Source organism: Acomys russatus, chromosome 30 (genome assembly GCF_903995435.1).
Source record: "Acomys russatus chromosome 30, mAcoRus1.1, whole genome shotgun sequence".
NCBI classification, from domain to species: Eukaryota; Metazoa; Chordata; class Mammalia; order Rodentia; family Muridae; genus Acomys; species Acomys russatus.
The window spans coordinates 14,446,592-14,464,426 of NC_067166.1; the positions used below are offsets into that span (position 1 = coordinate 14,446,592).

The following is a 17,835-nucleotide window of genomic DNA, read 5'->3' on the forward strand; positions in this document are numbered from 1 at the left end:
CCATAAGACCAATTATTTGCTTTCTTTCATAAGTACCTTATAACTTATGGTAATGGTCGTTTGTCACAGCAATAGAAAAGTAAACAGAAGCTGGCACCAGGGAGTTAGCTATTGATGGGATCTGACCATATGCTTTTTTTCCTGAAGGAATGTGGAAGACATTGGAACTCAGAACCAGAAAAAGTGACTTAACGTTCTAAGTACATCTTAATGGGCCATCCTAGTAGCATCTTGGAAGTCATTAGGGCTGAGAGTTATACTGACTATGAAAGCTCAGCTCAAGAGGTTTCACAGTGGAACAATATTAGCAACTAGGCTAGAGACCATTCTTGTGATATTTTGGCAAAGATGTGTCTGCTTTTTCTTGTCCTAAGAATTCTCTTGCGGCTAAATAGAAAAATAACAGACTAATTTCTTTGGTAGAATAGAACTCAAAACAACCTAATACTGACTTTGTGATATGGTTATCAATAATCATCATTCTTATGCGGGTCTACAAAGAAAAAGAGCATGTAGAACAAAAAAGAAATATAAAACATACAGGTGAAGAAGAAAACAGCACCAGGAAAGCTAACACTGGAGCTAAGGCTATGCTGACAGATGAGAAGATTAAAGAGAAGCTTGCTATGGAAGGGAATAAAGGGAAGGGTGCCCTCAGGGCAAGAATGGAACCAACTATGCTTACAGCTTATTAAAAGGAAAGCCCTAGGGAACTTTCTGCTCCTAGAAAGTAACAACAAAGGAAAACTTCTGCACACGTGTTTCCAGGGAGTCTGGCTCCATCCCAAGCAGACAGCTAAACTTGGCAGTGCTGTCCACATGGTTCCAGCTTTAGAAGCAGGAAGGATGCCTGAGAAGGAGGCCGCAGGACTTAAGTTGACGCACTGATGCCAGGTGTGTCTCAGAGGAATAGGCACATGGACACCTGGAGAGATCATTCATGAAGCTATCAAAAGTGAAGCCTGGATTGCATTGAGACCCCAACATATTAAAGATGAGAGAGGGGAGGGAAGGAGACAGATAGAAAAAGGGGAGAGAGGGAGGGGTTTTCAGGCAGCAAAGGTGGAAGGACAGAGGCATCCAAGCCTTTTAACCTCAGACACAGCTACAGGATTCGGAGTTTGCCCTGCAGGGTTTTAGTCTTGTTTTGGTCCACTATTTCCCCATTCCTCCCTTCTGGAATGGTAATGTATATTCTGTGTCACTGTATGTTGGAAGTATATAATTTGCTTTTTAATAGTAAAGAGATAGGGCAACTAAGAGACTGCCTTGAGTCTCAGAGAGACTTAAGATTTTTAAGAGTATTGAGATTGGAAAAGACTGGGTACTCTTGGAGTTGGACTAAACGCATTTTACATTATGACAGTGCCGACCATAAGCCTATGGAGTCAAATATTGTGATCTGAACGAGAATGGTTCCCATAGGCTCAGTTTTTAAATAGTTGGTTTCCAATTGGTGGAACTATTTGGGAAGAATCAGGAGGTATGCCATTGTGGATGGGCTCTTGGGTTTTAAAAGACTAGTGCCACTATATCTTCCTCTGCTTCATGCTTGTGGACTAAGATGTGAGTTCCTAGCTGCTCCAGCCACAAAGCCTTTGCTCCACCATCATGGACTCTGAACCTCTTAAATTATAAACCCAAATACATAATTTTCTTTGTAAATTGTTTTAGTCATGGTCTTTTTGTCACAGCAACAGAACTTTTGCCTTACAACCTTAAACATTTTTTTTTAATTGTAGGCATTAAAGATGCAATAAGTACACTTATAACAGGTACATGTAAACTAACATGATAATAGCCTCAAAGATTTTACTAGCTAAAAAAATATTTATTCTATTTAAAAACAACATAAACTCAGAAAAGACATCTAGATGTATAATTCATTTTTATTTAAGAATTTTGGATTTTAAGTTTATCTTTTAAATTTTTCTTTTAAGATTGAACTAAACATAACAAAACTTCATTATTTCAATATATAACTATTAGGTAATGCCTTGATAAGAACTTACTGGTAAGATTCCTACAAATTTACACCATAAACATTCCATAATAATTTATCAAAACTTTGTTTTTCAAGACAGGGTTTCTCTGCGTAGCCTTGGCTGCTCTAGCTTTGCAGACCAGGCTGGCCTCGAGCTCACAGCCATCCACCTATCATGCCCAGCTTTATCAAACTGAACAGCCAAAGAGTATATCTTCAATAATACTATTAAGCAGTCTATAATTATGAAAATGCAGAACAATTTAAAAATGGATGTTGGGGCTGCAGAGATGGCTCAGGGGTTAAAGAGCACTGTCTGCTCTTCCAGAGGTCCTGAGTTCAATTCCCAGCAACCACATGGTGGCTCACAACCATCTACACTGTGATATGATGTCCACTTCTGGCATGCAGGTGTAGGTAAAGACAGAGCACTCATATACATAAAATAAATAAATCGTTTTTTTTTAATTGGATGTTGGAAAGTTCTGCCCCAGGAACATGATAGCCAGCTCTTAGATTGTCGTTAGAATCTATTCTCAGTATTTTTCCTCATAAGTTTTAATCAGTCATTTATTGAAACGTGTAGTCTGTTACTAACTACTAATATATATCACAAGAAATGCTATGTTCTTTTTAATTTTTCAACATAGAGAACACCTATGCCCTTCATGGCCAACAATATGTTTTAAAACATTTAGAAAGTTAAATACTAATCATTTATTCAACAACTTATGTTATAGGTAAGAATATGAAGGTGGCAAAAAAAAAGGAATATGAAGGCCAAAGAGATGAATTAGTATCATCAAAAATCACAAAAACTAGTGCTCTGTGCCAGAGGTCGAATTACTCAAATCAACCTTCAATCTCTTACAAGCCATTTTCTCTTCCACTGAGAGATAACTACAAAGAAAACAATAACCTATCTCATCATTTGGGTTTGGGGCACAGTGGTGGATTAGCTTAAATTGGCCAATAGAATTAGATATTATATAACTATTTTTTTCCTAGAATAGCAGATAACAGTGTCATTAAACACAAACTAGTTCAGTAAGAAATCAAACTTTAAAACAATTTCATTATTCTGGCAAAATATTACTTCTTGATGAATTTTCAATTTGTTTTACAAACCACTTTAAAGCACTTCTGCCTAAAGTACTTTTCTCCTAAAGAAGTCAACAAATTAAAATTGTAAACACAACCACTGAGGATGGAGGACAGAGCATATATCAGAGATACGTGTGTATGCATGTGTAACAATCAACTATAACTTGTGGCACTACTACTGAAGTTAGAATGATTCTATATTGGATGATACTATTATTATTGTATTGTTCTTCATAGTATATATGGGTAGTTCTTCCAATTTTTAATAAAAATGAATTGTGATGGAAAAGATGACAGCATTACCTAAGAGATGATACAGCTGGAAAACTAGAAAAAATGATTATTGATAGTGATATACAGAGTACATTAAAATGATATACATCTCAACCCAAATAATTTTAAAAGAGCAAACCAATCATCAAATCAACATGTAACCAAGACAAATCAGCAATAAACACACGTTATGATTAGCTTAAGAGAGAGAACAATATCAAGACTTTCTACTGCACTTAATTTTAAGTCTTTCTATAACTTGAAAAAATTATTTTGATCCTTATGTTCAAATGAAGATGACTATCTTGCATAATACAGAAAATACCTAATGTAGAGTAAAATATTAAGGATCCACTTTTCTATTTAAAAGTTTGACAAAACTGGACACATACCTTCTCAGAATTTGCCCACATATGAACATATATACAGTTATTCTTCAAACAAAATTATTGTTATTATGTTGAATAAGGCAGTATGTACAGAGTATCTCTGCATCTTTTTTAAAAGTCTTAAAAACATGACTGTGGGACTACATAACTTTTATATTATGATACACCATAATTAATTTAATCATTCCATTCTTGAAAGCTCAGATTCTTTATGTTATTAGTTCAATAGACACTACAAAAATAGTGTTATATGTTAATCTGCTGATCATTGCCTAGGATAAATCTCTAGAAAAAACAAAATACTAGAGAGTCAAGTATATGAACTCTGTTCTTTTTCGAAATCTAAATGCAGAAAGCAACAAACAACACAATAAAACTTTTAAAAAATTACGACACTGGAATAATGAGTTAAGACCACATGATACTGATAGTCCACCTCACACAAGAACTCAGAGTCTGGAAAACTCATAGCACAATGGGAAAAGGTAACATTTTGTTAGGAATGCCCCAGTTGTAACAGCTATTAATAATGGTTTTGGTGATATTTGTTTGTTTTTATTTTTGAGAGAGGGTTTGGCTATAAATCCCCAATTTACAATCTTCTTTCCTAAACCACTGAAGTGCTAGGATTATAGGAATGTACCACCACATGTAGTTAATTGAGTTATTTATAATTAAGTATGCTACTCAGTAATTAAACATCTCAGACTCCTAGCTAGGAAAACTATGAAATTTTAGTTTTCTCTTTAACTTTTCCTAGCATTTATGTGAGTAAATTATGTAAAACATGTTATTTATTGGACTATGTATACAAAATAGAAACTCAAAATTACAAGTTCCATCCAGAGTTCATCAGTCTGCACTGTATTTCTAGGGAACTTTCACTACTAAAAATTCTCACAGCTACATTATGAAAGGGCAAAGATTACAAGTGCTCACTTATTATAACTTACTGTTAAGCACAGACAGAAATATGGCTTTATCAGAATGACCCCATAAACAAAGCTAACTGCATTGGATTAAAATCTGGAGACCAATATAGAATTTGAGAGCTGATTTATAGGTTCATCGGAGTACCCAAGCTTTCTGTACATCCTTAAGCCAAGAATGGTCCTCCTCTCAGGGAAAGTCATCTTTTCTGATTTTGCAGGTCTAAAAGGGATGCACATGAAAGTGCATGGGAGGAGGGAGTAGCCAGTCGCATTATCCAAAGGAAACTGGCAACAACAGGGCAACAGATGAGGTAGGTTATCTTCATGTCTGACAGAATAGCACAGCAAACATGAAATCCAGTTGAGAAGGAGCCAAAGGAGTTTGATTATAAGCTTCTTGCTTAATAAGAGTATCATTTAATTTGTATCTTGTAAGTCCCTCCAAGTATATGAGTAGCCAGGCCAAGGCCCTGAGGACCTCTAACTGGCAGCCTCCACCCACAGAACACTTTTAATAGTCATAACAGTGGGACCCAAGGCTCCTTGAGGCACAGGTGGCCAAGCTCTACCCTATAGAGTAAAAGCCCAAGATCAGGCCACAAAATCACCAATCCCAGGCCACCTGGAAAAGCCCACCTCCAAGAAACCCTATACAAAACTTGGCTCTCACTCGGTTCTTGTCTCCCAAGCAGAGGCAGGCACATGCTGTGTTTCTCCCAAAAAATATCTCATGTGAGGTTTGTTGTGCAGTGTGACTTTGGGGTTGGTATTCCTTGGCTCCCAACTGCTATGCTACCTTTCCCCTCAGAGCTGTAATACATGTCTAGAATTTAAAAAGTTTTTCTGAGCACTTATCTGTTGCAAGACAGTAGAATCAACAACAGTAGTGAAACCTCTTTAAATACAAAATGCATATAAGAAAGCTGTGAAAAGATAAAAGCATATAGAAACTTCTTCACAATGTTTTCCAGAGAATAAAATTTCTGAAATATTAGTTCAAGGCAACAAAGCAAGACAAAAAGAGGACTTTTTAAACCAATGCAATTTGGAAATAAGCCAAAAAGATAAAGCATTGAGGTTTGTCTGAATTTCAGTTTTAAAAAGTGAAAAAGTGCCATAATACTTACTTTGTAAATAGTGCAAAACCATCAATACAAGACTATAGCTGCTCAGAGTGCCACGGCTGGCATCATTGATGTCATGGTGACTGGCCCACTTCTTAATCACCAGCACTAGTGGACGGACTCGATTTTCAACTGCAAGTAAAATTAACACTTAAAAATAATAACACCACAGTTTCTTGGAAAATGTACATAACTCCCTAATTCTATGCCAGTCAGAAGCACTGCTTCCCTCTCTACTAAAGGTAGTGCTCACTCTCAATGTGCTACACGCTTACTTTAGTTATTTTTAAACCATCATTCACTTAAATACATTTGCTTCATCTATAACTACAGTTGCATTTGACTTTACTATAGCAACATATTATCAAAAAAGCAAAAATCAGTTTAAATAAACACAAGTAATGAAGCATTGCTATTTACTGTAAACATAGTTAAAAGGCCATGAAGAATATAGGAAAAACAGAAGCTGATGGTTATTTACAAACAAACCAAAAACTTACGGTATGCATAAGTTCTTAGAAGGAATGTATTTCTAATTCCAACGGTATTGTTCACATTTAAGTCAAATTCCACACAACTATTTAAAAGAACAAAGGGAACACACGTTAATACAAGTACAAATAACCACTCTATCAAGCTTATTCCAGGCCAGCCACTCATGCAGCATGAAAACCATAGACTGTATTTTTAAATGAGCCACTAAAGTATGAAGACACTAAAGTAAGAAAAAATATATATATACTCTATGTATAGATATTTATATTAAATTCATAACAGAAGCAAAATTAGCTTTGAAGTAGCAATACTATATATACTGCGGTGTATTTACTGTGGCATATATAGTATAAATGTATTTATATACTGTATACTATACTGTATACTACAGTTAATATAGCATGTCATTTACTATATATACTATATATACTGCGGTGTATTTACTGTGGCATATATAGTATATATGTATTTATATACTGTATACTATACTGTATAGTACAGTTAATATAGCATGTCACTTACTGCATTTGCAAATGCATTAATGCATTTAATGCATAATGCAAATAATATACATTTGATGTATATTAAAAATATAAACTAAGATTACTATTTCAAATTAATACACTATAATGTCTCCAATTACTCCAAATGAAGTGTTAAAATCTTGTAACCTTTTCTAGACATACAAAATCCCATGAGCACAATATTTATTCCAATGTAAACCATCCAACTAAGTTATATCTTCTCAAAAAATATAAATAAAAAACCAAATAAAATTTAAGTTAAAAATTATACATCATATTTCCTCTAAAATGGCTGGGAAATTCTAAGTTAGATACAGGCACTGATGAGCTGGGAAGAAACACATTTACTCCGAATATCACCAATAAATGCTTCTTACAAGCAAAGATTGTGAGCTCCCAACTTAGAAAACAGAGAAATTATTGTTCAAATCTACAAAAAAGGAAAAATTACTTTATATAAATTAGTCCCAGGCTGGAGAGATGGCTTAATGCTTAAGAGCACTGACTACTCTTCCAGAGGTCCTGAATTCAATTTCCAGAAACCACATGGTGGCTCACAACCATCTATAATGTGATCTGATGCATACTGTGTACAAAATAAATAAATCTTTTTTAAAAATTAGTTCCATTTATATTCATACTCTACTAGGTCTAATTTCTTTTAATACTATATTGTTCCATGAAAAGACTACCAAAAGGGCAGGTAGGATGATTCAATGAGTAAAAGGTGCTTGCTGCCAGGACTGACAACATAAGATTAATATCCCACAACCCACATGACAGAAGAAGAGAATTGACAACTGACCTCTGATATATATCACAGTGTCCCAAATATGCACTGTGCACAAACATACACTAAATCAACAGCCCTCACGCTTTTTGTTTGTTTGGTTTTTGTTTTTTTGAGACAGGGTTTCTCTGTGTAGCCCTGGCTGTCCTGGAACTCACTCTGTAGACCAGGCTAGTCTCCAATTCAAAAAGATCCTCTGCCTCCTGAGTGCTGGGATTAAAGCTCCACTTGCCCCTCACCCTTTTAAAGCACTATCAAAAATAAAATTCAGATAATGCATGCCTCTAAACTAGCACTTACAAAGCTAAGACAGAACTGAGTATTTGAAGTTAGTCTCAGCCAATGCACAAGATTGTATCTCAAAATAAATTAGTCCATCAATAAAATTAATTAAAGTAACTCCTTTCCTTTTAAGCTATTACAAAATCTGAAATTTACCTTATGATTTTCTTGTGTGTGGGAGACAAAAAAAAAAAAAAAAATCTGGTAAGCATCCCCTCATCTCTGTTCATAATAAATGGACACAGTGCTAGTGCTGCTGAGATATATACAGCTTTGGGAAACTTATGGTAACAAGAGTTACCATCTTCATGCTTGTGTAAGAAACACCAAGGCCAATTTATATTGCCCCTGCATAACTCAACACATAACAAAACCACATAGGCAGAGACCTGGAGAATTAAATCTTTTCAAAGGGGCTGGAGAAGTATGTCAGCAGTAGATTACTTGCCTACATACCTAATGCCGTATGAGAACATGCTCCAGTACTAGCAGAAAAATGATTTTCTAAAAATAAAAATATGAATTAAGTATCCATCTATAATGTTTCCACCACAAGACTAATCACAGGTTTCTCCTACTTAAAAACTACTAGAAAATTAGGTTTTAAGACCATTCTGAACAGTGAAAAATTATTAAATAAACTATGGAAAAGGGCAGTTGTCTGCAGTATGAGAAAACTAAAGCAAGAAGGCAGAATGTCACCTTTCTCAACCTAAGTTGCGAACATAGGTCTTAGACTAGCCCCAAATTTTTGCTACACCTTGAACAATACAAAAAGCGAAGTAAATTTTAGCAAGAAAGTAACTCTGAAATGTAAAATCCATAAATAAGGTTCAATTCTATATATGTGCATATAATTTCAGTGTTACCCCTGAAACACTAAACAAACCTGCTTTATCACAATCCTATTTTAAAAGACCGTTTATCTTTTCAACAAATGATATAAGCAATCTACACTTCACTTATTTCTGTTTGCCTGTTCATTTGTTTTAAGATAGACACTCACTAGTACCCCATGCTGTACTTGAACTCACCATCCTGCTACTCCAACTCCTAGTGCCATGATTACAACACTTGATTGTACCATTTACCTTCTTATATTCAAGTATTACACAATAGCTTCTAATATAGTATTCTTAAGAAATCAGAATCCAGGGCTGGAGAGATGGCTCAGAGGTTAAGAGCACTGACTGCTCTTCCAGAGGTCCTGAGTTCAATTCCCAGCAACCACATGGTGGCTTGCAACCATCTATAATGTGATATGATGTGCACTGTATACATAATAAAGAAATAAAATTAAAAAAAAAAAAAAAAAGAAATCAGAACCCAGGCTAAGAGAATATTAAGAAAAAGTTAAAATTTTGAAATTGAATGTTTTGTGTCTTATTCTCTGTATGCTCTATATCTTTAAGTGAAATATATTTGGTTTAACTAGCACAGGCCATGAAAGGGAAACCACAGCAAGATTCCTGAAGGCAGCTGACAATGGGCATACCCCAATGAGACAGGGACCCCAGGGATTTTGTCTCCAGATTGCTTCTTGCTCTTAATATACCTTTTCATGTTTGTCATTGCTGTGTCCCTCACATATCTGGTATGGCATGGAAAGACCCTCACTGCCTATTACCTCCTGGGTATTTACCCACTCTCTTGGGCAGATTTCCTTCAGTATCAATATGAAGATGTACTTTGATGAAATAATGCTGTTTGGATGAATTGATGATTTTATAAATTCTTGATGATTTTGTAGAATTCCTGATTTGATTCAAGTAATTTTAAGACCCTATTCCTTGCAGAATAGCAAAAGCTGCATTAAGGAGTTCTATGAACCTTCATATGTCACAAGCACATAAATTACACTAGGAAGAAAAGGCAGCAAATTTACAGTCTAGGGAGGCATTCCCTCTAGGTTAGGTTCAGAGATGGGATAACAGGTCTTGATATGTACCATAACTCAAGTTACAAGACACCCTCTGATATAAATACACACCAAATTTTATCAAAGGCATGTTTGGGGGAATGCATTATACATCCCAAAGATATGAGATCTTTTAAAATTTAAACAGCGTCCTCACTATGTAACCCTGACTGACCTGTATCTCACTGTATAGACTAGTGACTCTCAACCTCAGGGAGATCCCTTTGAAGGTTGAACAACCCTTTCCCAGGGTCACCCAAGACCATCAGAAAACAGATATTTACATTACAATTCACAACGGTAGCAAAATTAGTCATGAAGTAGCAATTTTATGATGGAGGGATCACCACAACCTAAGGAACTGAACTGGTTGCAGCATTAGGAAGGTGTGTACCAGTGAAAACCACTGGTGTAGACCACGCCTGGGCTGGAACTCACAGAAATCCATTTGCAAGTGTAAGCCAGTATGCTGGGCTACAAGGGAATCATTTTAAAATCCAAATTGGATAGTCCCAAATACTTAAAATTCAAGCAGAGTAGCTAAATTCAGCTAAGCATGAAGACCGCTCAGATTATTTCAAAAACCAATGTAAAAGACAATGGGCAAGGGGACACACCTATAATCCCATCGCTCATGAAGTGGAAGGAGAAGAATCCAAAGTTCAGAGCTGTCCTCAGCTATATACTAAATCTACAGGCAGCCTGACTCAAAGAAGAAGCCAGGTGTGGTGGTACATGCTTTTAATCCCAGCACTCAGCAAGCAGCGGCAGGTGCTGTGAGTTCCGGGCCATCCTGGGCTACAAAGGAGTCCAGGACAGGCAAGGCTACAGAGAACCCCTGTCTTGATAAGCAAAACAAACAAACAAACAAACAAAATAGACAATAATAAAAAGGAAAGAAAGAAAATTATTTCTAAAACTCTGAAGATAAGCCACTGTGCTGTGACACTGACCTCTTGGCTATCCACATTAGATGACTAGCCACAGTTAACACAATGCGCCTGAGAAAATAGGGGTGGGTTGGTTGGTGATTATTTACCTGACTTTATCCCTGAACTTCACAATTGGCACTTTTGCACGAATCAGCTGAGGTCTCTCAATGTAGCCAGCTAAAGGAAAAAAGACAATGTGAGTACCTGCCAATGGCTCTTCACTCGTAATGTTCCAATGCAGTTTTAAAAGAAGTATTTTAATAAACCAAACCAACTTAAGTTCAAACATACTGTCCTTGAAATAGAAAGTCAAGAATAATGGCAAAAGGGAGTTCCAGGAAGACAGGGATACACAGTAAGACCGTTTAAAGGAAGGAAAACAGAAAGGAAAAAGTGGAGAGTGAGTTTCATGAAGCATGGGCTACACAGTGAAACCCTGTCAAAGAGTAGGGGTGTGCAGGAGGGAAGGAATGAGAGTCAAAGGAAGGGAAGACAAAGACAGACAGACATCAAGTCTGTACTATTTAAAAGGCTTTGGTTTTTGCCTTAAAAAATAAATCCAGTATATAGTAGTATCTATAAAGACATTTGTTGAGACATCTGAGTGCAAAAATAGCTAAAAGGAAATTGCTAAATTATGGTATGACAAACAGTAAGACATGGTAACCATAGAAATCGGTTGTAATATGCAAATACCTGCAACTTGGTAAGGCAAAAATACATTCAATTATGTATGATCTCAAAGAGAATAAAATACACAAGCACATATTTTTAATTTCATAAAAGGTATAAAGAATCTATTATAGAAAATAATACACGCTATTGCAGAAAATTAGGAAATGCACTGCTCTTCAGACACCAGCACCCACATCTGGCAGCTGTAACAGTCTGCAACTCCAGCTCCAGAGGATCCAGTGCCCTCTTCTGGTCCCCATGGCACCTGCACTCAGTGCATATACCCAAACAGACACATAGTCAAAAAAGAGAAACACTTAAAAAAAAAATCTGCAAACTTTTATCACAGGAGCAATGTTCTAAATTTTTAACTATAGAAAAGAACAATACCAGATTTCCTTTTTTTAAAGCTAAAAATTTTGTTGTTGGGGTTTCTGGTAGGGAGGGTAAAGTTTCATGTTTTCCTCCATGTACATATGAAACTACACATGCATATATGAGTCATGTGTGTGGAGCCCAGAGGTCAGAACTCCAGTCTTTTCCTCTATACTTCTCCAACTACCTTTTAAGATTAAAGTCTCAGTGAAACTGATCCTCAATAAGTGGACAGCATGGATAATCAGGATCCTCCTGTCTCTGCCCTAACCCTGACCCCTAGTGCTGGGGTTACAGACATAAGCTGCCACACCCAGCACTTTTCACATGAGTGCTAGAGATGTGAACTCAGGTCCTCATGTTTACCCAACAGGCACTTTACCTATTAAACCATCTCCCCAGCCGCATTTATTAGATCTTAAATATGGTAACAATGATTAAAAATTCAGTGTCAGTATAAATTATTCCTTTACTTTATAGATGAACTAACAGATTGACTCCAATAACTGATTTCTCTTTTTCCTACAATTAGATATGAACTATTCAAGGATAGTGACTTGTTGCTTGGCTTTGTATTTTCCATTTCAAAGCCTTGTATATGAGTATCTGTTTAAAAAAAATATCTCTAGCATCACAACATTCCTTAACATTCCATGGAAGCTCAAAGTATATGATGGGATAATATAGATTAAAATTAATGAGTTCATTAAAATATAAAATCTTACAATAAATTGGCCTAAGTCAACAATTTTGCTTTCTTTGGGAAGAATATATTTTAGCCTCAAGTTTAGAACTCATGTTTCTAAAGTATAGATGTATATTATTGCTAAAGAGATGGGATTCTTTCCTCACAGAGACACTTACTCTAAGCCCCTTAAGGCACACAAATGGCCAGCTCCCAGCCCTGAGGACCTCCAACTGCCAGGCTCTGCTCACAGACTCCAATGGCCATAATGGCTGGACCCAGCCCCTTGAGCCCCAGGTGGCCAAGCTCTGCCATGAGAGTAAAAAGCTCAAGATCAGACCACAAAATTCCACTAATCCCAGGCCACCCTGGAAAGCCCCACCCCCAAGCCACCTGCCCAGCTTCCCTCCCGAGCAGGAGCAAATACATCCTGTGTTTTTCTCAGTAAATCTCTTGTATAAGGCTTGCTGTGCTTGATGACTCTGTGGTACTCCTTGGCTCCCAACTGCCAGGGTACCTTCCCTTGAGAGCTGTAACATTTACAGCTATATGTTTATAATTTCTATCATGTTTTTGGCTTCACAGATACTCTACAGCCAGCTGTTTATTCATGCCTATTTTCCTAAGGGTCTATAACCTTTTGAGAAAAAGAAGAGAAGCTATATATCTTTAAATCAAGATGCCAGATGCCTTCAAAAGATTATTTTTCAAGTTAATTCAATAATGATTTGCTGAATCATACTTTTTTAGCCAAAAGCATGATTGAAAAAAGGTTAGTGATACACACAGGAGGCTGAGGCAGGAGGATCACAAGATCAAGGCCAGTCTAGGCTCTATTTATATATAGCAAGACCCTATCTTTAAAAGAAGTTCAAAAGAATTTAGTTGGAAGGAAAACAATCCACGTTCTGTCTATTCTCATCAGAAAGTAAACAATTTTTACTGAAAAAATTAAATGAGCACCACCTTAAATAAGATACGTCATAAGGCGGTGAGACTTACATAGTCTGGTACAGAAGTGTTTATGGACTAAGGTGAGTATATGTCGTGCTTCAGTCTTCTGATTTACCTGAAAAAAACACTAAAAAGTTAAGGTGTTTTTTCATTATTTTTCTTAGTTTAGTGTTTGTTTTTTTAAGTAACACAACAGCAAAACACAAGACACGTATTTTTCTTTCAAGTTACCTTTCAAAATATACAATAAAAAAGTCAACCCTCAACAAAAAAGGACAAAAAAATTTTCAGACAAAAAAAGAAAAGTCAACACTCAATGCTATGTTTCATATTCACATTTCAGAGTCAAGTTATTTTTTAATTGAAAATAATCATGTCATTTTTTTCTCTTTTGTATAAATGGTGTAAAAAAAAATCTCATCTAACAAAATTGAACAAAACCTTAACTTAGTAATATGTGAAGTGTTTATGCATTATGTCCAATCTAAAGTCTCGGTCTCTGTGTAAGCTGTGGCAATGACTTAAGCATGTGATGAAGAGCACAGAACAGTGAGTGATGAGTGTGGTCTAGCTACATGACTTACAGTCTCTATTATACTGACATCAAGGGGTCTTCTAGTTTGCTTGTTTTTCCCTCCTTTCTTTTCTTTTATATTATCTCAAAGCACAAGAAATAAAAATAAAATAGCAGATTCTTTCCTGGAATAAACTTGTTTCTTTTTCACAGTAACCAGGAGAATAAAATTACACACTACAATTCAAGATTTTGTTTTGCACTTTTAAGTATATGAAGCATCATATGAAATATTAAAGCCAGGTGGTGGTGGCACACACCTTTAAATCCCATCACTTGGGAGGCAGAGGCAGGCAGATCTTTTTGAGTTCGAGGCCAGCCTGGTGTACAGAGTGAGTTCCACGACAGTCAAGGCTACACAGAGAAACCCTCTCGGGAAAAAAAAAATCAGTGTGTGTGTGTGTGTGTGTGTGTGTGTGTGTGTGTGTAGATAGATAGATAAATAGATAGATAGATAGATAGATAGATAGATAGATAGATAGATAGATACTTTGTACTAAGATATATTCAGAAGATCAGTTAACAGGAAATTCAAATAAATATAATTCTAAATATCACAATTTGGTTGTTAAATAAAAACAGTAACTTAGAAAAAAATGTTAAATTTAATAAATCACAATAGTCTTAAATTTCACTGAAGCCTTATTTTCCCAAAAATAGAACTCAAAGCTCAGAACATTTTCAAGGGGGGATACAGATTTAAAAAGAAAATCACTATCAAGAGCATGACACTACTACATGCTTTGCTTTACTGCATCCTAGAAATACTCATCCCAGTGACCTGAAAAACCACACAGAGAAGCCAGCTCACATCAACAACTCAGAGCCGTTACTGTTAGAGCTGCTCTTATGCACACCATGCTGGTGCCTTACATGTGTGGGGCAAAGGCACAGGTCCTTCTGGAACTAAACAGAAAACTCAAATAATTAATTAAAATAAATCAAGTTCTATTCCTGAACTGATGAAAGTTAAGAAATGGACTTGGTATAGTATCACTTACTGGTTCTTCTTTAACAACCAAGCATAAATCACCATCACTGCTCCGGGCACCAAATCCATTTAAAGACGATCCAACCAAAAACAGTCTGCTTTCTAGAGAAGCAGAGGAGAACAGTAAGAAGTTCTGTGGTTTGTACACAGGTATGTACAGACAGTAAAGGCATGCAGAGCAGGCAGACGTACGTGGGAACAGCAACTGAATCTCTCTCTGCAGCTGTGCTCTACAAAGTTCTTTCTTCTTCAAGTCACTTGCTTGCTGCTGACAAGTTTCAAACAACTCTAGTATCTGCTGACTCAACTTGAGTACCACAAAAGAAACAGAAATAAGATTTGTTCAGAAATTCATTAACTACTGTACTAAGCAGTGTAAATGAATATTGACAGTTTTTAAAATAAACACATAGTATCCTCTTAACACTTCCTGATCCAAAGCTATTGTTACTCATGTACAAAGAATGGCTTAGAAAACTATACTTGAGTTTTACAAAATAAAACACTACTGAAGTGACAAAAAAGTAGTCAGATAATTCATAATGAGTATAATTATAGCTCAACAAACTAAAACTGTTTCATCACTGTGTGCCTTTATGTGGACCATTAAAAAAAAAAAAATATATATATATATATATATATATTTTTTTTTTTTTTAAACTTTTAAGAGTCACAAAATGGGCTGGAGAGATGGCTCAGTGGTTAAGAGCACTGGTTGCTCTTCTAGAGGACCCCAGTTCAATCCTCAGCACCCACATGGCAGTTCCAGAGGATTTGACACTCTCACATCAATGTACATGAAATAAAAATTTTTTAAAAAGTCACACAAAAAAGTGAATAAGAATATGCAACAGAGCCAAGCGTGGTGGCACACTCTTTTAATCTCAGTACTTGGAGGCAGAGGCAGGCAGAACTCTGTGAGTCCAAGGTCAGCCTCGTCTACAGAGAGTTCCAGGACAGCTAAGGCTACACAGAGAAACTCTGACTTGAAGACAGATTCTAAAGTATTTACTATAGGTCCCTTTCAAGAAGTTTGCTCAACCTCTGGTGGCCACACATAACCGATTTTAGAAGTCTCCTGTCTTCTATTGTCACACAAACCACCCTCTCTGCTCTATTTTTTAAACTTTCTCTGAACCTTGACTTCTTCAGATGAGATTGCCATCTGTTGCTCTCCCTTGTTTAGGTACCTATGTGGGTAACATTTTCCCTGCACTCCAACTTCTTGCAATCACCTCAGGATGACAGGATGATAGGGGTACCCTTATATGTAGTGAGTTACACTTTCAACATACTCCACTTCTGATAATCTTTTACTATAATAGTTTTCCTTGGTGTACATTGTTATACAATGTGTTCTAGTCCTGATATTTTAATTTCCAGTATACTGCTTTAGCTTCAATTTCCTGCTCAACTCACTTTATCATGCCCGCCTCTAAGGTATCTGTTGGTCCTGATGCCCTTCCCTATGCTGCTACTATCCCAGAATGCATCTCCTGAACCTCTCTTATATCACACCTTACCAAGTTTATCCCTCATGTTCTAATGTTTATACTACAAATCCTCAACTGAAGGCAATACAAACACTACACTACCTTCCCTCTAAAATTTAACTTATGGAAAGAGAAAACTAAAAAGCTTTCTACAAAGTACAATCTTTCAAATGTATGATGGAAGCGTTAGCCTAGCTTAGTGTCCTAAGTACCACTCAGTCTTTCTCTCATGTTTCTGGTTAGATATTGTTCCTACCCATTTTTCACTATTCCATTCCAAAATGTTTGCTGCCTTCTTCAAGGCCCCTAAACTTACTTTCTCTTACAGATAAGCTCACATTTAAATTTTCTAAGAAAGGCCAAGTGTAGTGGTGCACATCTGCAAATCCCAGCACTCAGAGATGGAGGTAGGAGGATCAGGAGTTCAAGGCCATCCTTAACTTCATAGGGAGCTCCAGGACCGCCTAGACTACATGAGACCCTGTCTCAAAGGGGTTTAAAAAAAAAAAAAAAAACTAAGAAAATTAAAAATACCAGGTAGAATTCCTCATCTTGCTAAGACTTAGAAATTAGCATTCCTGAAGGAAACCTCACCTTTCATTTTGTTAAGACAAAGTATCCTCTTTTCCCTCTACCAACATTTTTATATCCAAGCATGCTGTCCAGCTCAGGAGCACAAACACCTGCATCAATTCTTTAATCTCTCCTTTGTATTTTCAGCCTCTCCTTCTTATGCCTCCCCACAGTCTACATATGACCAGACAAAAGTCTCATTCATCATTTAAGATGTTATTTCTTATTTCACATTTAGAATATTTAAGAAGATTCAAGAGCTGCTGACTTGACCATGAAACCATCATGATTTTTTTTAAGATTTCTATAAACACCTGACCCTCCCCACAAAAGAGACAAAACAACTAGGAGAATAAAACATCAAACTAAACCAAAACCAAACACTGGTAACAAATACAACAATATTGACTGAGTTTCCTTCACGAGTCCTAAATCTAACCAGTGAAGGTCAAACTCTAATACCAGAATGATATTATTGACAAATCTATTTGTCTATTGAAATTATTGAAAAAAATCTATTTTTTCAAAAGCTCTGCATGATGTACATTATATCCAGTATATACACAGTATCCAAACAAAATAAGAAAGTAAAAGAGCAGTAGGACTTCCCTAGACTCAGATGCCCAGAAATCCAATGGGCTCTAGCTACTGTTCTACTTCTTCCCTCCAAACTGAAGGCTCACTCTTGCTGTAGAACAGGAACCTTCACAAGCTGTAATTTGTAAGCAACTCCCTTGTAAAACATCCACAAAAGACAGTTGGGCTCTG

At 36.3% G+C, this 17,835-nt stretch overlaps 1 protein-coding gene across 4 annotated transcripts in view; it reads right to left on the minus strand.

Moving 5' to 3' along the window:
• Positions 1–17,835, minus strand: part of Tent2 (terminal nucleotidyltransferase 2) — a 50,247-nt gene that overhangs the window by 19,088 nt on the left and 13,324 nt on the right. For 3 of the 4 annotated variants that reach the window (XM_051172582.1, XM_051172583.1, XM_051172585.1), the window contains exons 5-10: positions 15,194–15,308; positions 15,012–15,103; positions 13,485–13,563; positions 10,855–10,924; positions 6,307–6,383; positions 5,810–5,938 (exon numbers count right to left, since the gene is read on the minus strand). In XM_051172582.1, coding sequence (XP_051028539.1) covers positions 5,810–5,938; positions 6,307–6,383; positions 10,855–10,924; positions 13,485–13,563; positions 15,012–15,103; positions 15,194–15,308 — 562 coding nt within the window. The remainder of the gene's footprint in view (positions 1–5,809; positions 5,939–6,306; positions 6,384–10,854; positions 10,925–13,484; positions 13,564–15,011; positions 15,104–15,193; positions 15,309–17,835) is intronic. The other variant, XM_051172584.1, reaches the window with a different exon arrangement.